The 24,258-nt window shown below is 44.3% G+C and overlaps 1 protein-coding gene and 1 long non-coding RNA gene across 2 annotated transcripts in view; one reads left to right on the top strand and one right to left on the bottom strand.

The window, feature by feature from the left end:
* The window catches only part of CCDC171 (coiled-coil domain containing 171), a 205,439-nt gene that overhangs the window by 121,231 nt on the left and 59,950 nt on the right, over positions 1 to 24,258 (top strand). Inside the window, exons 23-24 of the mRNA XM_080988549.1 lie at positions 1,382 to 1,436; positions 20,634 to 20,765. Of these exons, the coding sequence (XP_080844675.1) occupies positions 1,382 to 1,436; positions 20,634 to 20,765 (187 nt within the window). The remainder of the gene's footprint in view (positions 1 to 1,381; positions 1,437 to 20,633; positions 20,766 to 24,258) is intronic.
* Positions 6,726 to 18,898, bottom strand: LOC308466819. The gene is made up of 2 exons (XR_013980980.1): positions 18,636 to 18,898; positions 6,726 to 7,175 (listed from the first exon to the last, which is right to left on the bottom strand). It is a non-coding gene; the product is annotated as an uncharacterized lncRNA (long non-coding RNA).

Genomic DNA, 24,258 nt, shown 5'->3' with positions numbered 1-24,258 from the left:
TACGCTTTCTAATCAAATTGACCCATATAAAAGAATCCACATAAATTCTCAGCTGTCATGATGGAAACCCTCACAAAACATACATTAACTGTATCAGCCTAGCTGTTTCGTTTCAGACATTCAACCCCTTTCTCCCAGGCTTCAAAAGTAAACTTATCAGTCTATTCTATTACTGCTACTACTACAATAATGTTAATTTATTACCTGCCAAAGGACTGGTTATAGCAATTAAAAATACAACATTATTACAAAATTACAAAGAATGAAAACTAACATTGCAATCTCACCACAACTCACGGTCACAAAAGTGACAAACTAAATGGCTTGGAAATTTCAACTTTCTTGACACACCTAGCTAGGCATGAGATGACATTAGGAATATATTAGTCTATTCTGCCCAAAGAGGGTATTCTGAGTTTGATTGCTTTTCTCTCAGTATGGTAAAACTAGGAAGTTTGGCAGTACACAACGATATGTGAAGCCAGGCTTCTCGTTCTCCACTGGAAAATGAGAAGGGAGATCTTTGCAGGGAAGATATGGCAAGCAGGGGGATTTTCCACATACCCACCACTGTCCCCTCAAAACTCTGCCCCTCTGCATTCCCTAATTAGGGTGTAAAGAAGGGAAATGTGGTGGCAGCATTCAAAGGATAAGCCGTGTGTTGGCCATTGCACACCTGAATGCAAGGCCAATTTTGGCAGGTGTTCTTAGTAAGGAAGTCATTCTGTTTAGAATGGGACTTTTGACCTAAACAGTGATGAAACTGTAACAGTCAGGAAAAAATCTGCATGTACGTGTTCTTTTATAAGAACTGTTTGGTTTGTAAATACTGAACTGAATAACTCAACAGCTAACCAGATTGTTAACGGAATTGAAGACATACTCCTTTACACTGTTGAAACCCAAGATATACCCTATTCTCAACATTTCTAGGTACACTAGGATCCAGATGATCCTCAGCCACAAGCATTAAATTCTGAATTTGTGGAAGCATCCATAGCAGCTCATTAGCAAATACTAGACAGACTCGGAGCCTATCCAATGTTGTCCAGTGTGGAATCGTAGGTGGAGCTGTTATCGGCCCCCACAGTGGAAATTTGTAAAGACTTGTTTATCAATCTGCTTTCTACAGGAAGCACCATATGCTTCACCTTCAGCCTGCTGAAGAAAAAGAAGAGAAAGTGTTGCCTGTGGCAGTCTCTTTATAGCTATCTAAGCTAAGCATTTTATACTTGCATCAGAGTTATCCAAGGACAGCAAATCTTGAGGCTGTTGACAAAGCTAACAAATAATGGATGGGACATTAATTGTGACTGTAAACATGCTAGCCAGTGTCTGTTACGAGTTGTTTTCTTGTTTTCTTTTTTCTTTCCTTCAACAGAGACAAAGAATTAATCGCTGGCCATATGAAATCAGTAGAAGCCAACCTTCAGAATGTGAGTAACTTGCTTGACTCTCTCCCTGACCCCCAACCCCAGTCACGTTTGTATCTCAATAATAGTATTTTTGAATTATTTTTTATTTTATTTTCTGTACTAAAAGAAACACTTTCATTGGAATGGCCACATTCTAAAAACAATGTCATGATAAAATGTGACCACGTCTAATTATTTCCAAGTCCTGGCTTTGATCAATGCCGCTTACCCTGGGCAAGATGATGCGTTAAAACATGGGTCAGCAAACTTTTTCAGCAGGGGGCCGGTCCACTGTCCCTCAGACCTTGTGTGGGGCCGGACTATATGTTGCCATGATTATGACCCACATTGTTTGCAAAAACCCTTATTGGGACCAACCCCATCGTTGCCCAAATGTAAAAAATTTTTTTTGGGGGGTGTTCCCTCATACACCTACGCTGCTTCCTTTGTGTTTTACGCGTTGACAATTAGTATTTCTCTTGTAAGGCGGGGGGGCGGTGAGGTAAGCACGCCATTCCTGTCAGCCCTGGAGAACGTGTGCGCATGCGTGAGTGAAGGGAAAAGCCATTGGCCACGCTAAGTCAGGCTGGCAAAAAGTTCTTTTCCCTGCGTGAGGGAAAACAAGGCAGCAGCTATTTGCCTTTCCATGCACCGTGTAGCTAATGAATGGCCTCCCCAGCAGAGCACAGAACTGTTTTGGAGTGCAGCCGCCCAGGCACTCCCCACATCCCCACAGACACGGGCAGGCGTCGCTCCCGAGGCGCCTCCGAGCCTCTGCCTCCGCAGCTGCTTTTGCTGAGGTCAGTCGCCGGCAGCTACATGGTGGAAATCCAAACTGTGGCTCCTTTTCCCTCTCCCCCCCCCCCCGGAAGAAAAGGTTGCTGCGCGCGTGGGGGACGGAGAAGGGGCTTGGCCTGAGCAGCCACCCGCCTCACTTTTGACCCCCAACACTGGCTGAGTCGCAAAAACCATTGTGCGTGCATGCTATGCCGGCTGCCTAGATTCCTGGACCGTCTGCGGGCCGGATCTAGAAGGCAGTTGGGCCTGATCCGGCCTGCCCGCGGACCTTAGTTTGCCGACCCATTCTTTAAAACAGCAACACATTTATTTGTGCTGTCCAACTCATGGCACAGCTCATCTGGCACCATAATAAGGGATCCAAATAGGTAGTTTCAGGCCAATTCGCACAGCTGAGCCTCCTCTTGCGCTCTTTGCCATCGCCAAACCCATCAGGAATGCCATGCCACAACAGGCGATACACATTTTCCCAACTGTGCAAGATTGAAAACGCCTGAACTCTTTCCCCTTCAACCTCGATGTGAGGAGACTGTGAGCAACTTCAAAGTTCCCAGACCACAGCCACTCAGATGTTGCTCCTTTGTGGTTGAATGGCCCTCAGCAACATGCATCGAATACAGCTTTCCCCTTAAGGTGAACTTGGACCATGGGGGCAATTCACTAGAGGAAAAACTGCCCCTTGGGGGAGCTATACCTAATGTACACCTGTCTGTACTAAAGCAATAGATCATAAGCTCAATGTTAACTTTTCCTAGGGATTAGAGGAGCTAACTTCTTTGATCTTTAATGTTGCTGATTTCTGGATTGTGTTTTCTGTGTTTTGGGGTTCTACTTTAAATTACTTATCAGAGCACACAGCATCCAGGATGTGGGTTCTTTTATGAAATAGATAAAATAAATATTATATTGGTGGTTGCTTTCTTGTGAGCAGTCTGGAAAATCAGGCCAGAAAGGTAACTGCTACTCTAAAATATTAATGCGTACTATGCTTTTTCACTGCTTCTTTTTCTTCTTTTTTTATAACTAACAGCAGGAGAGCATAGCCGCAAAAATTTAGAAAGATAAGAGTTTGCTCTAAGACCTTCCATTGTGGAAAAAGGCCTGCAGTTGCAGTAACAGAATGAGACTTAGGAGAAATCACTGGTGCTAAATAGATTACTTTTTATCATGTTTTGATGGTCTCATTTGTAATATACACAGGAAAGGGAAATGTTGTATAGTTACTTATCTACTTGGCTCAGAGGTTGCATAACCCATACCCTCCAACGTTTCTCCAATGAAATTAGGGACGGCCTATTCCCTAATCATCATCATAATTTTATTCTTTATACCCCGCCCATCTGACTGGGTTGCTCCAGCTACTCTCGGTAGCTTCCGACATATATAAAAACATAATTAAACACTGAACATTAAAAAAGCTTCCCTATACAGGGCTGCCTTCAGATGTCTTCTAAAGGTGGTATAGTTACATATCTCCTTGGCTCAGAGATCGCATGACTCCATACCCTCTGATGAAAATAGGACATCCTACCATACCTGCCAACATTTCTCCGATGAAATTAGGGACGTCCTAAGGAAAAGCGGGACATTCTGGGATCAAATCAGAAACCAGGATGGCTTCAGAAATCCAGGACTATCCCTGGAAAATAGGGACACTTGGAGCAGTACTTATTACAGGAGCGGGGACCTTCAGCATGTTCACACGTCTTGTCCCACAAGGGGGTCCAGTTTGGCCTGAGAAGCCATTTTCCTACAACCAGGCTCACCGTCCCATCAGCTGACGTCACCGGGCTTGAGAATTTGTAGAACCCCAAAGCATTTAAATAAATTTTGAGGTGCAGCTAGCCAAATCCCCGCACTGTCAGGAATTCCCAAGTCTTTGTGGTTTTCCCACTTTGGTTGCACCAAACTAGTCCTGCTTACCCCTTCCATCCATTTTATATGTACCACTGTCCTTGCTACTGATTTCCTAAAATGAGCACAGGCTTTCCTCGTTGTACTTAAGTCAATTCAAAATATTTTACCACCCTGGTCTTCCCAAGATCCACTTACCTTTCAAGTCTCCTTTTGTTCTCTCCTGTTCCAAGAAGTTTTCTTTTGGCGCAACTTGATCAACAGTCAACTTGGAAAACCTTACCTTCCTAGATAAAGTGTGTTCCAGGCTATTCCATGGCAGCTTCTGCCTCTTCGCTTTCCCTTTACAGTTCACAAAAGCTGGAATTGTGGGCTTCAGATACACATTCTTCATGGTTGTTATATATATAGTCATGCAACTCAATCTCATACATTTTTACTTAGAAGTATGTCCCACTCGGATCAGCGGGGCTACTTCCAAGTAAGTCTGCAACAGATGGGAAGATTAGAGTTAAATTGCTGTTCAGTACATAACAAATTTGATAGAGGATGGAGAGAGACCAGATAGCTATCTGGTGAACTAGTTCAGAGTTGATCAGTACAGATATGATTTAGTACCGTATCTTAGTGGTTTTATGGTCTGTAGCAAACTGTTTCATTTCAGTTCTCAGTGTCCACATAATTTTAAGTACCTAGTGCATCATTTAAAGAGGACCATGTCATCCTTCCAAATTCATGTCCCTGCAGTATATACCGTATTTTTCCGTGTATAAGACTAGGTTTCCCCCCTAAAAAATAATGTCAAAAATTAGGGGGTGTCTTCTACACGGATACATCTCCCCCCATTTCTTCAGAGTCCCCAAAAGTAGGGGGCATCTTATACATGGGGGTGTCTTATAGACAGAAAAATACAGTACAGTATGTGCTAAATACAGTATGTGCTAAATACAATTTAGCCAGAAGGCAGCAGAGGTTTAGTTTTACTTTTCCTAGATGGGCTCCCTTCCCAGTGGTTGATGAGCCCCACCTGCCCCTATACTTCCCTCTACAGAAGGTGCAGAAACTGCCTTCTTGACTGTTGGATCCACTGTTGGCCTCTGTCGGCCTGTCTTCATATGCAGGGGAAGTCCCTAACTCACTGAGGGTTTGAGACCCATCAGCTCCCCTCGCCTGGTCTAGCCAACCAGTTGAAGTATGCAGTCGTATGACGACAGCTTCTAAGAGCCGCAGGTGAGAGCACGGTGCAGTGGGGGGGACCAAGGTGGATGAACTACCCAGAAGGATCACATCATGTGTGTGTCCCCCTCCCACTAAAAAAGGTAAAGGACCCCTGACATTTAAGTCCAGTCGTGAACGACTCTAGGGTTCTGGTGCTCATCTTGCTTTACTGGCTGAGACAGCCAACGTTTGTCCGCAGATAGTTTTTCCCGGTCAAGTGGCCAGCATCACTAAGCTGCTTATGGCGAAACCAGAGCAGTGCACGGAAACGCCGTTTATCTTCCCGCTGGAGCAGTACCTATTTAGGTTGGCAGGAGCTGGGACTGGGCAACGGGAGCTCACTTCGTCACGGGGATTCGAACCGCCGACCTTCTGATCGGCAAGCCCAAGAGGCCACCCGAGTGCCCCCCCACTACCCCTCCCCAAACTCCCAGACAGATGAATGCCGACAAATAGACACCTGAGTACGCATTCTCGCATTAGTTTTGACACTTTTCTAGAGAGAGTTATTATATTCCTCTTATTCAGAGAAGTAACTGTGGGTTTGAGTTTGCTTTAAAATGAATGCTACAAGGACCTGAAACATAACCTGAGCCCAGGCGGAACTGGCCTGAAAGCACAGGCATTGGTTCCATTTGTCTGCCAGCAGCGTCAGCTGTCATTGGAACAGTTAGGGGAGCGAGCACATTCCCCTTGCCATCATCTCCTGACACTTGCTCCTCCTATCCAGGTGTTCAAAGCCACATCTGCAAGTCATGCCCCCCCAATCGTGTCCCTGTTACCTGCCCCATAGCCCTGCGCACATCTGCAAAGAAGTTGTGGAAACGAGGGGCTTTCTCTAAGAGCATAAGCCTCCTATGGGTCTTAGAACCCTTATCTCACAAGGTTCCAAACCATGCAAGGACCCTACATGGAGAGAAGGCATGGTGTTTCGGGCCTTCCCCGCCCCACACGTGAGCAGTGGTAGGCTGGGCTACTGGGATAGGGCAGAGGGTGCAGGATAAGCAGTTGGTGTCCTGATCTGCCCCCTCGCACAATTCTAACCATGGAAGCCTTGCATGGGGCTGCCGCCAATGCGTATACTCTCACAAGCAGGATCTTGTGAGAAGAGCCTTGGACCGAGTTGTGCCTTCACCAGCAAATCCCAGTATCACCTTCAGGAGAGCTGCTTCCCATCTTGAGAATCATAGTTTTAACAGCACATCATTGGAAGAGCCAAATAACTGGCTTTGCTGGATCAGCCCAGGACTTGAGTCTCCTTCAGACGTCAGCCAGAGACGTCCGGAAGCTCGCAATCCAGCCATGGTGGCGGTGGCCAGCCCCTGTTTATAGTCTAGCATTGTTCATCCGTATTGCCTGAGAACATTGCTCCAAATTTGGCCACATCCTCAGAAGGGTTACTTGTATACGCTATGTTTACAGAGGAGACGCCAGGACTCCTACTAGTGCAACTGCTTTTTTAATATTCATATTGTGCCAGCAATGTACTTGGATTTGTGCTGAACCTTGAAGCAATCCCAAGGACTTGAATTATTTGGAGATTTAGATTAAAACGATGTTTGAGTAATAGATTTTTCTGGCGCATTTAGATTTTTCAGTAAAAAGGCCAGGGGACCCTAGTTCTTTGAATGGGTCCTACAGATACTTATTTGCTTTCTGCTTGCTTCGTGTAGGAGTCTGACGATGTTATGAAATATCTCTCCTTTCTGTGTGTTCCATCTTCTGGAAAGTTGCGAATCACAAATATGGGCAAGGCTCAGGTGTACTTGACAGGATAGTGACAGGACCCTGAGGTGGCTGTTGCGTGTATTGTACCTATTCTTGGCTTTTGTCGATCAACCTTGTACCTGCCACAGGTGAAACGGACCAGTAGACACACACACAAGAAATCTACAAGGAAACGAAATATTTTTAAGAGTTTCAGAAGCACCCATTTGTTGCTGTTGCTTTAAAAAAGAGGGCTCCTTAAAACACAATTTGGAACACTTTGATCTCAATTAGGATCATGGCATGTTTATATTTCAATAAGTACTCTTTCCTCCTTCTGGAAGAAACATGGGCTATGAATTTTGAAAAAAAGACTATATATATACACACTGTAAATTAGCATTGCTTTTGAATAATTCCTCTTAGTGTTAGGGCATTTATTTTGCAAATGCCTCAATCAGCCTTTTTGTTGTTGTTTTTTTGTTTGGCTCTCCTAATAACCTGGCTTCCTTGATCCGTGTTCCTAAAGATCAGTTGTGCAGGACATACAGGTGTTGGCACAGCTGGCTTGCTGATGACATCTCTGTCCATATAGCTGTCTAGTGTGCCATCATTCATATTGCTCACTGTCATTCTGACCTAGCCAAGCTAAAAATGGTACTCCAGTTCAAGAGGGATTTAAAAACCTTGACAAACTAAAGATAAGACATTGCAGAATGTCATATCCATGTGTTAAACTGTTTTCAGCTTAGACATATCTAAGTAACTAATGCCAGAGCCCGTCTGTCTTCATTTTTTTTTTTCTTGAAAGTATGAAGTGTAAGTGTGTGTGTGTGCCTTGCCTTAAGTAAGGAAACATCCTTGCATGGAGTACTGTGAAATTAGTTCATGCGTTAGCCGTTATTTTATCCAGACATGGGTTCACTTTCAGCCCAAGGTCAATGAAATCTGCTCATAAGGGACATATTCTTGTGCACAACCCACAAATACAGAATAGCTTTGGCATTGTACTTAGTGTTTGCTTAAAAGGGCCTGGATCAAATTAATCTCTTATCCAACTGAGCTTGGGTTTGATGTTTCTATTTTATTTTTTAAAATGCTAGACTTTCCCCCCTCCCAGAAATGTGTTTCATGAAATTATAGAATCGTATAGCTAGAAGGGGCCATGAGGATCAAATTGTCCAATCCCCTGCAATGTAGGAATATTTTGCCCAATCTGGGCCCGAACCCACAGCCATGAGATTAAGAGTCTCACGCTCTACTGACTGAGCTATGTATTTTGCTGAACTTCCTTTTGTTAAAATAGAAGACAATTTTCCTTTTTTATTTCAGCCAAGACATGTATTCTTTTAAAAATCTGTTGGTTTTTATTGCTTGTTTAAGAATATATAGGGTTTGGATGAGTAGTCCATTGAAAACCAGGGGGCTTGCTTCTAAGTAGACATGCATAAGATTGTCCTGGAGATGTGTGTTTGAGACTATACTGTAGAATGCAAGCAGGGAACTGATCTAAGATGATCCGGATCATCCCGTCCCTTGTGGCAGTAACCTCCAAGTACCGAATTAATTCTGTACCTTACATCAAATCGCTTAAGGATTAATTTGCCACCGTCTGTGAGCAAACATGAAAAAGGTTGCTCATGACAAAAGCACTCCCTTGATGTAAGGAGCAGTTCAGCAAAATAAGCAGGTGAATTAATCTTAAAACATACGGTTGAAGTAGCAGGGAAGGACCTAGCCACAAGGACTAATAGCCAGTTTTTATGTAAGGGAAGAATTCCTACCTAACGCCAAATGGTTTGGGGCTTTGCATAAAATTTGTGTCCAACACCCTAGTCGTTAGTTGGTTAAATTCCCAAGTAAAAGAGAATTCACCACATAATATTTTAGAATCCTGTGAAGTGTAGTTTAAGGTTACTGGGAATTGGAGAGATGTGAGGGGTAAATGACAGTTCCCAGGAATCTTTGTGGGGGGAGAGACATGACTGTTAAAGTGGTATAAATGTGCTTTAAATGTATGCTGTGGATGTGACCTAAAAACCTCTCACTTAGATGCCAGGAAACCGGGAATTACGTTCACATGTGGTGGGAGTGTAAATATGTACAATTTTTCTGGCAAAGGGTGTTTTAAGTAGATAACAGAAATCCCTGGGTTAAAGCCGACCGAAAGTCCAGACGTAGCATCATTATCAATGTACGATGGGGTAAAAGATTCGCAGGCTATGAAGGACTTGTTCACAAATTTTCTGACAGGTTCCCAAGTTACAATAGCTAGAAAGTGGAAGGGGCAAGCAGAATATAGAATGGAAGAATGGTATAAAGAGGTGTAGGATATAGCTAGTAATGATAAATTAATATGTTGCCATTAAGGCAAGATGGGGAATATGCAGGAGAAATGATTTTGAGGAGATATGGAAGGTATTTGTACTGTTAAAGCGGAAAGCGGTCAAACCATCGCAAGGGGTGTTGAAATTTTGGGAGGTTGGATAGTTACAATGGAATGGTCTTGGTGGTGGGGTGTACATTATTATTCTTATTTATTTATGATGATTATTTTGTCAAAATAATAAAAGGGGGGGCTCATTTAATTGAGCAGGGTCCACACTCTGTTGGAGCAGTTTCAGCAACAGGGGGCCACTCACCCTCCACCAGTTTATGTAGCTTCCTCCGGTGGGCTGCATTGCTGCAGCTGGAGACTGCATTAATAACAACAACAACAACAACAACAATAATAAATGTATTTAAACTCTGCCTTTTGGAATACTAAATCCAATGTTCTCGCAGGGAGGGAACTGCCAGAAGGACCTCAGAGCTGGACCTCAGTGTCTGGGCTGAACGATGGGGGTGGAGATGCTCCTCCATGTATACAGGACCAAGGTTGTTTAGGGCTTTCAAGGTCAGCACCAACACTTTGAATTGTGCTCGGAAACGTACTGGGAGCCATTGCAGATCTTTCAGGACTGGTGTTATATGGTCTTGGCGGCCACTCCCAGTCACCAGTCTTGCTGCCGCATTCTGGATTAATTGCAGTTTCCGAGTCACCTTCAAAGGTAGCCCCACGTAGAGCGCGTTGCAGTAGTCCAAACGAGAGATAACTAGAGCATGCACCACTCTGGCAAGACAGTCTGCGGGCAGGTAGGGTCTCAGCCTGCGTACAAGATAGAGCTAGTAGACAGCTGCCCTGGACGCAGAGTTAACCTGCGCCTCCATGGACAGCTGTGAGTCCAGAATGACTCCCAGGCTGCATACCTGGTCCTTCAGGGGCACAATTACCCCATACAGGACCAGGGTGTCCTCCACACCCACCCGCCTCCTGTCCCCCAAGAACAGTACTTCTTTCTTGTCAGGATTCAACCTCAATCCATTAGCGCCATCCAAACTTCCTCTGTTCCTCCCTTTTCAATCCCCACCTGGTTATGGGGAACAGTGGTGCAGGAGAGGGTGGGGAAGCACCTGACCCTTCACTTGCCTGACCTGTCTCTCCTCCTCTTCTGATCCATCCTGTGCTCTGCCCTTCAGCTCTGAAACCTCACCTGTCTCTGATTCTTGCCTCCTGGCTGGTATAGGTCCCCACAGACCACTGGCTGCCTCTCCCGAGTTAGACTCCAGGCCCTTTCTCCCCGTGCACGTTCCTCGGCATCCTGCCAGACCCTGACACATCAGTGCCTTATTTGAACGGGGTGAAAAGCAGAAATCGAGCTGGGTGTCGCCTGCATATTGGGGACACCTTGCCCCAAACCTCTGGATGACTTCACTCAGCGGTAAGCAGGGAGGACAAAATAGAACCCTGAGAGGACCCCATAGCGTAGGTGCTGGGGAACCGGGCAGCGATACCTGAGGCCATTTCTTAAATCGGCCCTCCAAGAACCAGAAGCAATGCTGGTCGCAGTACTTTGAAGAACCGCCTGTAGGTGGTAGATTCAGGAAACCTTTAACGGGTGTCAGAAGCTGGAGGGGCTAAAAGGAAAAGAAAGGGCATCATCCAAATTCAACACTATGTCCTGAGAAGATTTCCATACTTTGTCAACCCTTAAGTGATATATGTCAACTTGGTTAACGATGTGCCCTAGACACGAGTGATTAAAAAACACACCCTACTATGAGAGTTGTCTGTTTAGAAATACATGAAGCACACGAGAAATTGCAACAACTGCTTAACGTTTTTCTGAAGGACATGAAGCACGACTTTTGCAATGTTCCTCAAGCATTGCTTCAGGATCCGCCTCAGTAACAGAGTTTGCAAAGAATGGTGAGCTCTCAACTATCTTCTCCGCCCCCCCCCCGCCCCATCCTTTAGTGTAGCTGTTTTAAAACTGCATTCCTCTGAACTCCAGGGTTCCTCGGATGCTTATCAGGGGTTCCTCAAGGAGAAGGTCATTGCTTGCAAACGAGCTTCCTGGAAGACAGTGTATCTTACCCTGAAACATGTAGCTGCAGGGGAGTATTGAATGTGTTCTTGCTATCATGCTCTTGTAGTTTGTTCAGTGCATGAATCAGGCCCCATGCGCCTGGAGGCAGGACATAAATATCCAGATTAACCTTAATTCTTTGCTTCCATAATTTTTACCTATTTCCAAAACAGGGATTTTTCTATTTGTGATTGAAAACGTAGGCTCGTGTTGATTTCTCTCTCTCTCCTTGCCCCCCCCCCAAGTTAAAGACGTGAATATTCCATCGATGGCTTTGGAGTCGCTATTTCTGCTTCGGCTCTTGATTTGTGAAAATGGGTGGGATGATGGCGATACCCTTCAAATGGTTGTTGGGAAGCTGAAGCAAAGCCCTTGGACTTGGCGGTGCTGCTGTTCTTTTTCGTTTTTGTCCCACTTACCAACAAGCAGCTCTGGGCAGTATACACAGGGGCCCAACATTGCGGGGGGCTGTGTGCCATCACACGCATGATGACTGGGCAGCCTCCTGAAGCAACGTTTGTGTGCCAGGCCACGCTTGTCAGCCTGGGTCAACATCCCACCAGGCTGTCCTGCGTCAGCGTGGCATCCTGCTTCACCTCCTCTGCCCCCTCAAGATTGGGGTGGTGGCCTGGGCTCCATTCCAGTGGATATTGGGGAAGCTGTAGAGGCCTCAGTTCCATAGAGTTGGCACTCCTTTCTGTATATATACCTCTTTTCCACACCTCACCCTTTTTATCCTCGCCGTAACCCTGTGAAAGTCATTTAGGCTGAAAGATAGTAACTGAGCATCATGGCTGAGTGGGGATGTTAGCCCAGATATCTTGGGTTCAAGTCCATTGCTTTATATTAAGCCTCCCTCAGCAGTTCGCTTTCAGAAGCCGTCATACTAAACCAGATTTTTAAACTGTCATAACTGCCTGATTAAAATTAAAAGACGCCTGCTTCTTGGGAGAAAAGCAATGACAAACCTAGACAGCATCTTAAAAAGGAGGGACATCACCTTTCCGACAAAGGTCCGTATAGTTAAAGCTATGGTTTTCCCAGGAGTGATGCATGGAAGTGAGAGCTGGACCATAAAGAAGGCTGACTGCCGAAGAATTGATGCTTTTGAATTATGGTGCTGGAGGAGGGGACGGCAGAGGACGAGATGGTTGGACAGTGTTCTCGAAGCTACCAACCTTAGTTTGATCAAACTGCGGGAGGCAGTGGAAGACAGGAGTGCCTGGCGTGCTCTGGTCCATGGGGTCACAAAGACGGACATGACTAAACAACAACAACAGACCAGAATGAGCATGCTGACATCTCGGCAAGTTAATTGCAACTATTTAAGCTACTGGGGTGAATATCGGGGTCCATAAATGTGAGAGAAGGGATGCAGATGGGGCCGGCCCACCCATGAGACAAGGGGAGGCAGCAGCCTTGGGCAGAGGGCTCCTCAGGGGCAGCAGATTCAGCCTCCAAGGAAAGCATCGTCCGCCATGATGCCAGTAACAGCTGCAGTGTTCCCCTTGCTCATTGGCGGAAAGAAGTGTTCTCCAAGCTGAATTCCCAGGACAGTTTTTAAAGCTTCCGTGTATACACACACACAGCTTCAGATTTTGGCAGGGAAAATTGCTAAACAGGAAACTCATTTAAAATCCCCACATGAATCCCAAACTAACCCAGGGGATTGGGTCAAGTTGGCATGGGATACAGATATTAGTGGAATAGCATGAGAAGCCACCATAGGGGAACAGTACCTGTAACCATACAGTACCTGTAACCATAGGTGCCAACCCCCGAGGCCCTGGGTGCTGGAGCGCGCACAAAGCTCCCCATGAAGGGGCCGGGCACCCACAAATTTCGGCACCAGGGCCACAGACGCTACATGGCACCCGCTGTCAAGTGGCCATGTTGGCACTCTTGCCTGTAACACAAGAAGTAGGTCTGTGTTTTAAAAACTCAGCTGACTGAGGCGAGGGTTGAAAGCTCTTAATTTCAGTTGTGTGGAAATGGACGATTGTCCCATCTTGCTTTGTCAGCCTTACCGCCACCTATTTGTTATTGTCCTTAGCAACGAACAGCTTGGATGAAACGATCCAATAGGAGATTAAACTCTATTGACAATAAATACCGAATAATATGAATCAAACATTCTAGTCAGTAGACTGGGAGTTGCCAATGAGGTGGCCTGCGGGCAGATGTTCTCCTGGCACTCACAAAACCTCAGGCTCCCCTCCCCTCCCCCTGTTAAAATAATCACTGCCCCCTTTGTCATGAGGCAGCGAGGGTGGCAACCTTTTTCTCCACTGAAAAGTACGTAAGAGCTGAAGGAGGACGTTGGAAGATTGGCGCTCTTTCTCAGTTGCTCTTTCAGCTCTGTGTGTTTTTCCAAGACGTAGACTGATTCTGCTGGATACAACTTTTATTTGGATCCCTTGGGAAAGCAAAAAAAGAGCTGATAGGTGCATGCTTTCTCTCTGTTTCTCTGCCTGGGGGATGATCTGTGGGGCTGGGAAGAAAAATAGTCAGAGCGAGTGACACCCACAGCACTTTGTCAAACATCCAAATCTCCCCATGGGCCTAAACCCCCTAGTAGACTATTGACAGCAACTGGGCATTTGCTTTTAAGAAATATTAATATATTTTAGACAGCTAAATATAACTTTTTGATACAAACAAGATGCATATTTTGGAGATGAAGCAGACATCTACCCATATGCACTTATTTGTGGAGGAAATAAATATCCTTTTTGGATGCATGGCGGGGGTGGAGGGGAATTGAGTTCTATTTCGCAGTAACTCCTTTCCTCCTTCAAAGAAGAACTAATAGTGGAGCAATTAGTTGGGGCTGTCTAAAACAACATTGTGTTGATCGAGTATTCATTAGTTATACCAAATTCACCATCAGGCAGTTTGTTGTTGTTTAGTCATTTAGTCGCGTCCGACTCTTCGTGACCCCATGGACCAGAGCATGTCAGGCACTCCTGTCTTCCACTGCCTCCTGCAGTCAGACTCATGCTGGTAGCTTCGAGAACACTGTCCAACCATCTCAACCTCTGTCGTCCCCTTCTCCTTGTGCCCTCCATCTTTCCCAACATCAGGGTCTTTTCCAGGGAGTCTTCTCTTCTTGTGAGGTGGCCAAAGTATTGGAGCCTCAGCTTCAGGATCTGTCCTTCCAGTGAGCACTCAGGGCTGATTTCCTTCAGAATGGATAGGTTTGATCTTCTTGCAGTCCATGGGACTCTCAAGAGTCTCCTCAAGCACCATTTTGGTCTAGCCCAGTCCAGTGCTACACAGGAACAAAATATCTGAAGAAGTGTGCACGCACAAGAAAGCCCATGCCGATAACTAAGTTGTTCTCTAAGGTGCTACTGGAATGAATTTTTTTATTTTGTTTTGACTACGGCAGACCAACACGGCTACCTACCTGTAACTAGGAACATAGGAAGCTGCCTTTTCCAGACCGTTTGCCCATCTCAGTACAGTCCACACGGACTGAAAGCAGCTCTCCAGAGTTTCAGACAGGGATCTCTCCCAAGCCCTACTGAGAGATGTTGGGGATTGAACCTTCTGCAGGCTCCACCACTGAGCTACGGTCGAGCCACCAGGTGCAGTAACTGGGCAGAGCTTAGCATCAAGGATCTGTTGTAACGCCACTGCCCAGTCCTGAGACATGTGAAGCATTCCTTGCAAAACAGTGTCTTTTTATCAAGTGCGTAGGTTTTGGGTGCATGAATCACCTCAGCAGCCTCCATTCGTATGCAATTAGTTTGAAGGTCTTCCAGGTAAGAAGACTTAAAAGGTAACTTTACCTCTCGGCAGCAAGTGCATTCTGCATACTTCTGATCCTTGCACTGTACCCAAGCAGAGATGCCAGATTCATATTTAGGTTTTGCATGCCCCTTAAAATCATTTGAGTACAAAAATGCAAGAAGGGCTTTTACACTCGCCAGAAGCTCGGTTCTGCCCTCGCCAGTCCTGGAAAGATCCTTTTAAAAGTCCTATATGCTCAGGAGAGCCAGTGTGGTGTAGTGGTTAAGAGCGGTAGTCTCGTAATCTGGGGAACCAGGTTCGCGTCTCCGCTCCTCCACATGCAGCTGCTGGGTGACCTTGGGCTAGTAATGCTTCTCTGAAGTCTCTCAGCCCCACTCACCTCACAGAGTGTTTGTTGTGGGGAAGGAAGTGAAAGGAGAATGTTAGCTGCTTTGAGACTCCTTAAAGGGAGTGAAAGGTGGGATATCAAATCCAAACTCCTCCTCCTCCTCCTCCTCCTCCTCAGAGACTTTGTGCCTGTTCATTGGGGGGTATAGGAAGCCCAGAGCACTTGTTCTTTAGATGTCCCTTTTATGAAGAGGCATGTAGTGAGACCATTGATCCCCTGCTGGTGAGGCTCACCAAAATTTGACCTTTTCCTGTTAGGCAAAGGTCATAAGACAACCCAGATGGTTGCCAGATTCTGAGTACAGATCTGCAGGCGCAGACCATCCCCCAACCCAAACTAGTTCGTTAAGAAAATCCCCAAACTCGGTTCCATGGGTGACTCTGGGTCATATCTCTGCGGTAGCTTATCTTAAAGTTTTAAGTGTCTGCACGCTTACCTCATTTATAAATTTTAAATTTATTGTTGCTCATTGTTTTAAATGTTTGTTTTCCTTCTGGGATTGTACCCCCAAGTGTGTTTTATAAGCTGGTCTCCGACTGTAATAAATTATCTATCTATCATTTGGGTAAAGGATCAGCACAGTATCGGCTTGAGCCATACTGCATCCTTCTTTATTTTAGCCTCCATCAGACATACAACTTTTCAGTGACCTGAAGCCTGCATGACATAGGCCATCATTGCCCACGGCACCCATATCCTGCAGAGCATTTGATCCCATAGGATTTTCAGAATGGATGTCCTTTGCAGTTCTTAAACTAGTTATCGTCTGTCCACAGCCTGAAAGACTTGCTTGGACCCAGTTTTGTGCTATAGTGGCATCTCAGCCCTGTGGGGAAACGTTGGCAGTTTATGCACAGCCGAGGGCAAATATTACTGTAGGTAAAACTGTATTAGGTGACGTAATGGGACTGATTCTGGGGCGTTGGTGTAACCCTGAAAGCTCCCTTCTCTCTGCTGTCCTAGCCTCTGAACCCAAATTAGTCCAGACTAATGGGCGACAGTTAAATTGATAGGGCCATTCTTTTTTTAATAAATAAATACTGTTTTTATTTATTTTCATGGTGCAGAAGATAAATTTGGAGAAAACGATTGTTACAACAGTACACAACAAGTAACTTGTCCTGATAAAATTATAGACTTTTATCATGCAATAGGAAACATTATGCAAGCAAAGCATTTCTGTTCCCCTCACTTCATAAAGGTTTTGTGAGTTTTTAATACATGCCACTTACGACTATCAGACGCAGACACACAAAAGCTAAGCATTCTTGGGTTTTATGTATACTGTGAATGGGGGGGGGGGGGAATGCAGCCATTTCCATCAAAAGTAATTAAAAACATTGGAGCATGTGCTTGGGGCTTATGGTGTCCAGAGGTTTATATCTAAGGAATGATCTCATTCCTTTCTGATGATGAGCTACTATTACAGTGGTTGCATTTTAAAGATATGCATGGTTTTGTTTGTTTTTTTGCTTTATTGTCCGGCTTATGTTATATACCCTGGTGGCAAAGAACAGAACCAGACAGGGATGGGGTTAAAGAACCAACTGATGTCGGAGTTATGCCTACATAGTGTATATATTGTTTTCCTCTTGCTCTCTTTCCTTCCCTGCCCCTCCCCGTGCTCTCTCCCCTTCCCTCTCGCCTCAGTATTAGCAATCTGCTTTGGTACTTTGACATCAGGGATTTCCCTGGTGGATTTTGTCACAGAAAAAAGAGAATCATCAATATCGCAGTTAAACTTGACTTTCAAAGCTAATAGTATCTCATTTGGGGGCTCAAATTTAATAAATTTTCTTTGATTCTGGGTGCGTTTTTAAACATCAAACAATGAATTGGCCAGGGTGCAGTAAAATATTTAGATCTATTGACTATGGTTCAGAAGGGTAGAAGGCAAAAAAAAAAAAAAAAAAAAAAAACCACACTGGTGGGTTTGATGTTGATAAATTCTTAGTACCTTAATCCACATTAATGTTTTCTTTTATCTGTGTGCATATTGGCTACAATGAGAAACTGGAACGTTAGCATATATGAACCAGAACAAATCCAGTGAAATGTGTATTATTAGAGGTATGGTGAAAACAACGTGTTTGTATTAAGGTTAACATCTGAACAAAATTACACATGCTGACAGAAGACCCCCCGAGACCGTGTTTGTTCCATTGGGCTCTCCATCCTGAACCCAGAACAGTATGAGCAGAAAGGAGGATGCATGAAGGACCTATGCTGTTATAAAAATTGCATTATAGTGCATAAGTTTGGCAGCCACAGGTATTGACAGGAATTCTTTAGGTCAGCCTGGGAACTGTAAAGCTCCCTATTCCCATAGACTAAAGCACAGAATGTATGTGTGTGTATCCTATAAATCTGTAAAATCTCACCTAACATTTGTACATCGTACGGACAGCATGCATGCATATTTATTTATTTATTTATTTATTTATGCATTTGGCTATTCTTAAAAATAGGATTACTTGTAGAAGGAAATATCACATAGAATTTGAAGTGTCCACATTGGCTTTCATAATGGTATTATTTTTATGTAAGGTATCCTAGTTCATTAGTATTGGGTATGTTAATTAGACCCATAATTAGTATTTATTTGTCATATGTGGTGCTCCCTGATTATTATTTTTCCTTTTACAATTTTAAGATTAAGTACTTAGCATCATTTGCTGCTCCTGGGAATAATTTTTATTTGAAAGATATATATTAGCACATTAGTATTGGAGTACAGGATGATGCAATCCAGTTGAGCTACTGAATATTATTATTATTATTATTATTATTATTATTATTATTTTCAGAACAAGGCGGAATATTACTTGTTTAAAAGTGTTACAGTTGACCCCTTGTAGAATAAAAGAAGGAATAGCTGTCGTATGTAAAGACCTTTTGCTTTTAATTAATGAAAAGATCCTATGCACGTTTGCTCAGAGGTGTTCCCCATTGTGCAGTATTTTTTTGAGTTAGGTGGATAGATAATAGCTATAGTTTTTCTCGATTACCAAGACAGTTGAAAAGAACAAGGAAAATAAAGCATCACAAACGGCGAACAAGTGAGACAGATATTATTTCGGTATTTCTTACCTTGCTTTACAGACGATGGGCACTAGATATTGACCAAGTTACTATCGTAGGTTCCCATCATCCTAAAAGATCTGACCGAAGATTGCCAGTTGGTTGTGCAGTTTCAGAGTGAGCACTTTTGTGTATTATGAAGCAATACAACTGCAAAGAAAAATCATTGTTTGTTCAATGACCGCTGTCTATGTTCTGATGTCACAATACGTCCTAGGAATCAGCCTAGGTGAGCCCTGGGCACATGAATTCCTCAGTCCTCTTTCCTCCTCCTATCAGGCTGCAAATAATTTTCATTATTATTATTATTATTATTATTATTATTAGAACGGCTGCAGCTTATTGTTTCATCCAAACCTGACCATTGTGACTAACCTTGACCTTGTTTGTTTGAAGCAAGCCAACTTTGAACCCTTGAGTTTTGAAGCGAGTGTGCTACAGTTTGGATTAATCTAGGGTTGCTATGTTTCCTTCCTCCCAGGGCGCTATTTTTGCCAGTTAAATCCTGGACATGTCTGGGAAATTCCACACATAATAGCAACCCTAATTAATCACGACCATGGCTAATCAAATCGGGACGCGGGTGGCGCTGTGGGTTAAACCACAGAGCCTAGGACTTGCCGATCAGAAGGTCGGCGGTTCGAATCCCCGCGATGGGGTGAGCTCCCGTTGCTTGGTCCCAGCTCCTGCCAACCTAGCAGTTCGAAAGCACGTCAAAGTGCAAGTAGATAAATAGGTACCACTCTGGCGGGAAGGTAAACGGCGTTTCCGTGCACTACTCTGGTTCGCCAGAAGTGGCTTAGTCATGCTGGCCACATGAGCTGTACGCCAGCTCCCTCGGCCAATAAAGCGAGATGAGAGCCCCAACCCCAGAGTCGGTCACGACGGGACCTAATGGTCAGGGGTCCCTTTACCTTTACCTTATGGCTAATCAAATATGGAAGGAGAAACCACGCTGGAGGAATTTGGAAGTTTTCACTTTAATTTTCGCTTACCTGCCTTGGAATGTGAGTCAGGATTCAGCATATAAAGCAGTAGTAATAATCGTGTTGAGGATTGTTGTTTGTTTGGATGTTAATATAAACACAAGCATGGGAACTAGTGATTCTCCCCCCCACACCCGATTTTGTACTTTTTCCTTTTACCGAACACATAATGAACGAAGGGATTTCCCACCTTGACAGAAGGTGGCAGTACAATACCAACTGCATGAGGTTGTATTTATCTACATATGTATGGAAATATCTCATTTACAGCGCTGAGCAGTTTGTTGTTGTTTCTTTAAACTCTGCCTTTTGGAATACTAAATCCAAACTACTTGGACTTTGGAAAAGAAAACGGATTCTAGCTACTTGTACTGGAGCCTATTGCTAGTTAGTGGATACCTGCTATTTTTATAGGAACCGATCATCATGCTTCTAATAAGATGCTTAACCAAGTGACATTTTAAAAAATACTCTTTGTTTAGTATATTTGGGCAGCTTTGCAACATAACTGACTATTAACAAAAGAACAAAATCAAGACCTTTCTGCAAAAAGGCTTAAGATCATTGTATGAATGTCAAAGCAGTTGTTGTTTTAAAAATATTTTGGTGGCGTGTTGCTTCTCTGGGGCAGATGGCAATTCTCTGCTAACCAAGCAGGCAATAATGGCTATATCCATAGGACGCTTATTGCGTACAATTTCGCGCTGCGATTTCCTTGACCTCAAATTGTGTGTTTGTAGAGTTTTGTGTACTTCTTGGATGAGAAGCCTTTAGCAACTTTCCTTCCCATCTCATTTCAGTCTGGAGAAGGGGATATGCTTTTTTTCTTCTTAACATTCTCTCCCAGCACTCTGAATTAGAGATTTATTTGCAACGAAAAATCAATTAGTCCTAAATTTATTCATGGATTTCAGGTCCAGCGATCAATGCAAGTCCACTCAGTGGACTCAGGGGGACCCACTTCATCCCAGTTAATGTGTCTGAAGGGGAATTACCATTGATACTGTTTTTTCCCTTTTAGGTCAGAGATCAGATCTCGCTGTCACGGACTGCGGCAACCAGGAATGACTTCACCCTGCAGCTACCTAAGTTGCACCTGGAGACCTTTGCGATGGAAGGGCTAAAGGGCGGGCCAGAGGTTGTAGCATTCCAGGTTAGATTCTTAAATAACCTTTCTTTGCGAAGCAAAGGGTTTCCAAAACTCAATAATAATAATAATAATAATAATAATAATAATAATAATAATGCTATAAATAAAAGCAGAAATGTAGTGGCCTGTAATTAACAAAATTAAGTTTCCGAACTTGTGCTCGACTGAAATCGTTATATTAGAACAACACTTTTGCATTCCAAATTGAGTATCAAGGATCTGTAGAAAGGATTTTAGCAAACACAAATGGTGCACGCCACGCCTAGAAATCACTGCGGTCAGGCAAGAGGGAAATAAAATGCCTTTCACTTTTTTAAAAGTTGGGTTCAGAACAGTATTTCTCTCAACATCACTTTCGAAGAAAAGAAATGTGCCCTAGATTAATATTTAAGGATGGCATCAGCAGTGGGTCACCCAGGAGAAAAGAATTACAAAGCAGGGTGTGTTGGAGTCCCTTAGTTTCACCGCAGCTGGGGCAGTTCAAATGGCTGAGAAAGATTCTACCGTTATTGATCTTTTTAGCCATTTTCTGACACCTTCTGGCACCGGCTGAAGACAGTACTTTGACAAATGAAATAGACAATGGATGCAGCTGTCAAGGCATCGGAATCAGAAAACAGCCCTTCTAGAACGGAGTGCAAGCCCCAACTTATCTTCTTGCTTCATATAAATGATCCAAGAATTCTTAAGTGCTTAAGTGTTTTTGTGAATGGATTCATTCTTAACAAAGTCGCAGTAGTGCCCTTACCAGAAAGAACTTTATTAAACTTCTGGGCCTTGGCCTTGGGCATGCACCCCTGTGGTGACAAATGAGGCTGTGGTAGGATGATCAAAAATACGGGAATATTGTACTGGGGATGGTTGGGGGTATTGCTATGGAGGCGCTATGGTGTGCCTTGAGTAAGGAGCCCCATACCTGGATAGAGAAATGCAAAGATTGAGTCTTAGGTCTGGTGATGGGCCTGAATATCAGCTTTGTGTGATATCAGGATATCTGTGATTGGTGTCATATACAAGCCCAGCACTCATGGTCAGCCATGCTGGACACTGATGAGGAACAGGGCCAAACTGGTCTCCTATCCACCCATGGTGGCCCTTCCATATGAAATCTATAAAGGTAAAGGGACCCCTGACCATTAGGTCCAGTTGTGGCCGACTCTGGGGTTGCGGCGCTCATTTCGCTTTATTGGCCGAGGGAGCCAGCGTACAGCTTCCGGGTCATGTGGCCAGCATGACTAAGCCGCTTCTGGCGAACCAGAGCAGCGCACGGAAACGCCGTTTACCTTCCCGCCAGAGCGGTACCTATTTATCTACATGCACTTTGACGTTCTTTTGAACTGCTAGGTTGGCAGGAGCAGGGACTGAGCAACGGGAGCTCACCCCGTCGTGGGGATTCGAATCGCCGACCTTCTGATTGGCAAGCCCTAGGCTCTGTGGTTTAACCAACAGCTGTATAGGCCACTGTATAGGCCTGAACAAATGCATTTTGGGTAACTTAAGATGGCAGGTTAGCCACCGTGTGTAGGAGCTGAGCTCTCACTTTAAAGCACATCCATCTATCCCTGCTGAAGCATGTCCGTGTGCTCAGGTGAGTCGTCCTGGCCAAAGCAGTGGCAGAAAGAGCACATGACCATAGGTGCCATTTATGTGGGGCTGTGGGTGCCAAGGCACCCATAAAATTTTCCTGGGGGGCGGGGCTGGCAGGGCGACCCAACACGTCATTCGCGTGGCATCACATGGAACAATGAGGCCCGACGGGGCTTGTCACAGCCATGGGAGGGTCTGATGGGCCCATTGCACCATGTGACATTATGCTTACGATGGGCACGCCCCATGTGGGGCAGAACCCAGCACAGCTGCATGCAACAGCTGTCATATCCACCTCTCCTGTTGGGAGGAAGGTGTGGTTGGAGTGGACTAAATTGTCAGCCTCACACCAGCACTCTCTTCAAGTCTGGCCCCCAGCCCTGGTTGTACATTTTTATTTTTTTTAAAGAACACACTGCTGTTGTTGTTGTTTAGTCGTTTAGTTGTGTCCGACTCTTCGTGACCCCATGGACCAAAGCACGCCAGGCACTCATGTCTTCCACTGCCTCCCGCAGTTTAGTCAAACTCATGCTGGTAGCTTCGAGAACACTGTCCAACCATCTCGTCCTCTATCGTCCCTTTCTCCTTGTGCCCTCCATCTTTCCCAACATCAGGGTCTTTTCCAGGGAGTCGAGTCTTCTCATGAGGTGGCCAAAGTATTGGAGCCTCAGCCTCAGGATCTGTCCTTCCAGTGAGCACTCAGGGCTGATTTCACACACTAGAAGACACTAGAACACACTAGAAGAGATTTGAATTTGGAAAACAGCATGGGGTTGAAAGGGTTATGGCACACACATGCACACACCCCCCAGCACAGAAGTGCTAGAAAGTTCCTGGGGTTGTTTGCAGATTCCTTTTACAACTAAAATCACAGATCTCCCAGCATCGCGTCTAGTTTGGCCCTTGTGATTCTGATTCCTGCAAGCACCCAAATTCATGCTTCCAGACTGGTTAGGTAAACTATCGGCCAATCTGATAGTTTAACAGCCCTGGGGCGAAAGGAATGTCCACATTGTATGCTGAGTGACATGTATAAATTTTCTCTTTCGAGATAAAATACTTTGGCTTTGTCACTTGTGGAGTTTTCCAGGTGGCTATGCCCCAGAGTTTTAAGAATAGGAACAAGTAACCTAACCCCAAGCACAGCTCTTGGAAAGTATGTGCAGCCAATTTCAATGGGTCTTACTTTCCAGTGTGCTCATGACCAACATCAAAATGGTATAAAAATGAAAGAAATGCTCTATATGTGTATTTTGTGGCTTTAAATCTACATGGTATGTATTTCTCCCCTAGTATTACATAGCTATTCAAAGTACCTTTATAGTTATCGACAAAAAAACCTTTTTGGAATGGAAAAAGTCAAGGTTAATAAATAATGGATTCTTTCCAACTACGTCATAGAGTAGATCCATTGAAATCAATGGACTCAAGTCACTTAACTCCACTTACTTCAATGGGTCTATTCTGGCTGACATTGGATGTTACCCTGTGTTAGTCATGCTTTCTCTTCATGGCTAAAAACTGTGGAGGACCTCTATTCAGGTGGTTTGCTATCATTTTTGCTTGAGTCCCTTCCAAAGATTTAGGAGCAGGAAATGGGAATAATCAATTGAAAATAAAGGATTTTCAATTGGGTCATTGCCTAGTTATACCAGATAAAGGTGATTCTTATTTAATTGTTCTTTATTCCTATTACTCTCCTCTAACACTCACATGCACACACTTTACCTGTTTCCCAATCTTGTTTCAGTTTAAAGTTTTTGTATTAACTCTGTGGCAAGGGTGTCCTAATACCCAAAGTATGAAATCTTGCATGATCAAATTATCCTCCAAATGAACAACTGACTCACTTTTAAATGTATTGTTCCCCATTTGCAAATCAGCACAGAAATACCAAATTTACTTGCAA

The sequence above is a fragment of the Podarcis pityusensis genome (assembly GCF_964106645.2).
Source record: "Podarcis pityusensis genome assembly, chromosome: 17".
Lineage (NCBI taxonomy): Eukaryota > Metazoa > Chordata > Lepidosauria > Squamata > Lacertidae > Podarcis > Podarcis pityusensis.
The sequence above is the reverse complement of the archived record's forward strand: the minus strand, read 5'-3'. Positions and strand labels throughout refer to the sequence as shown.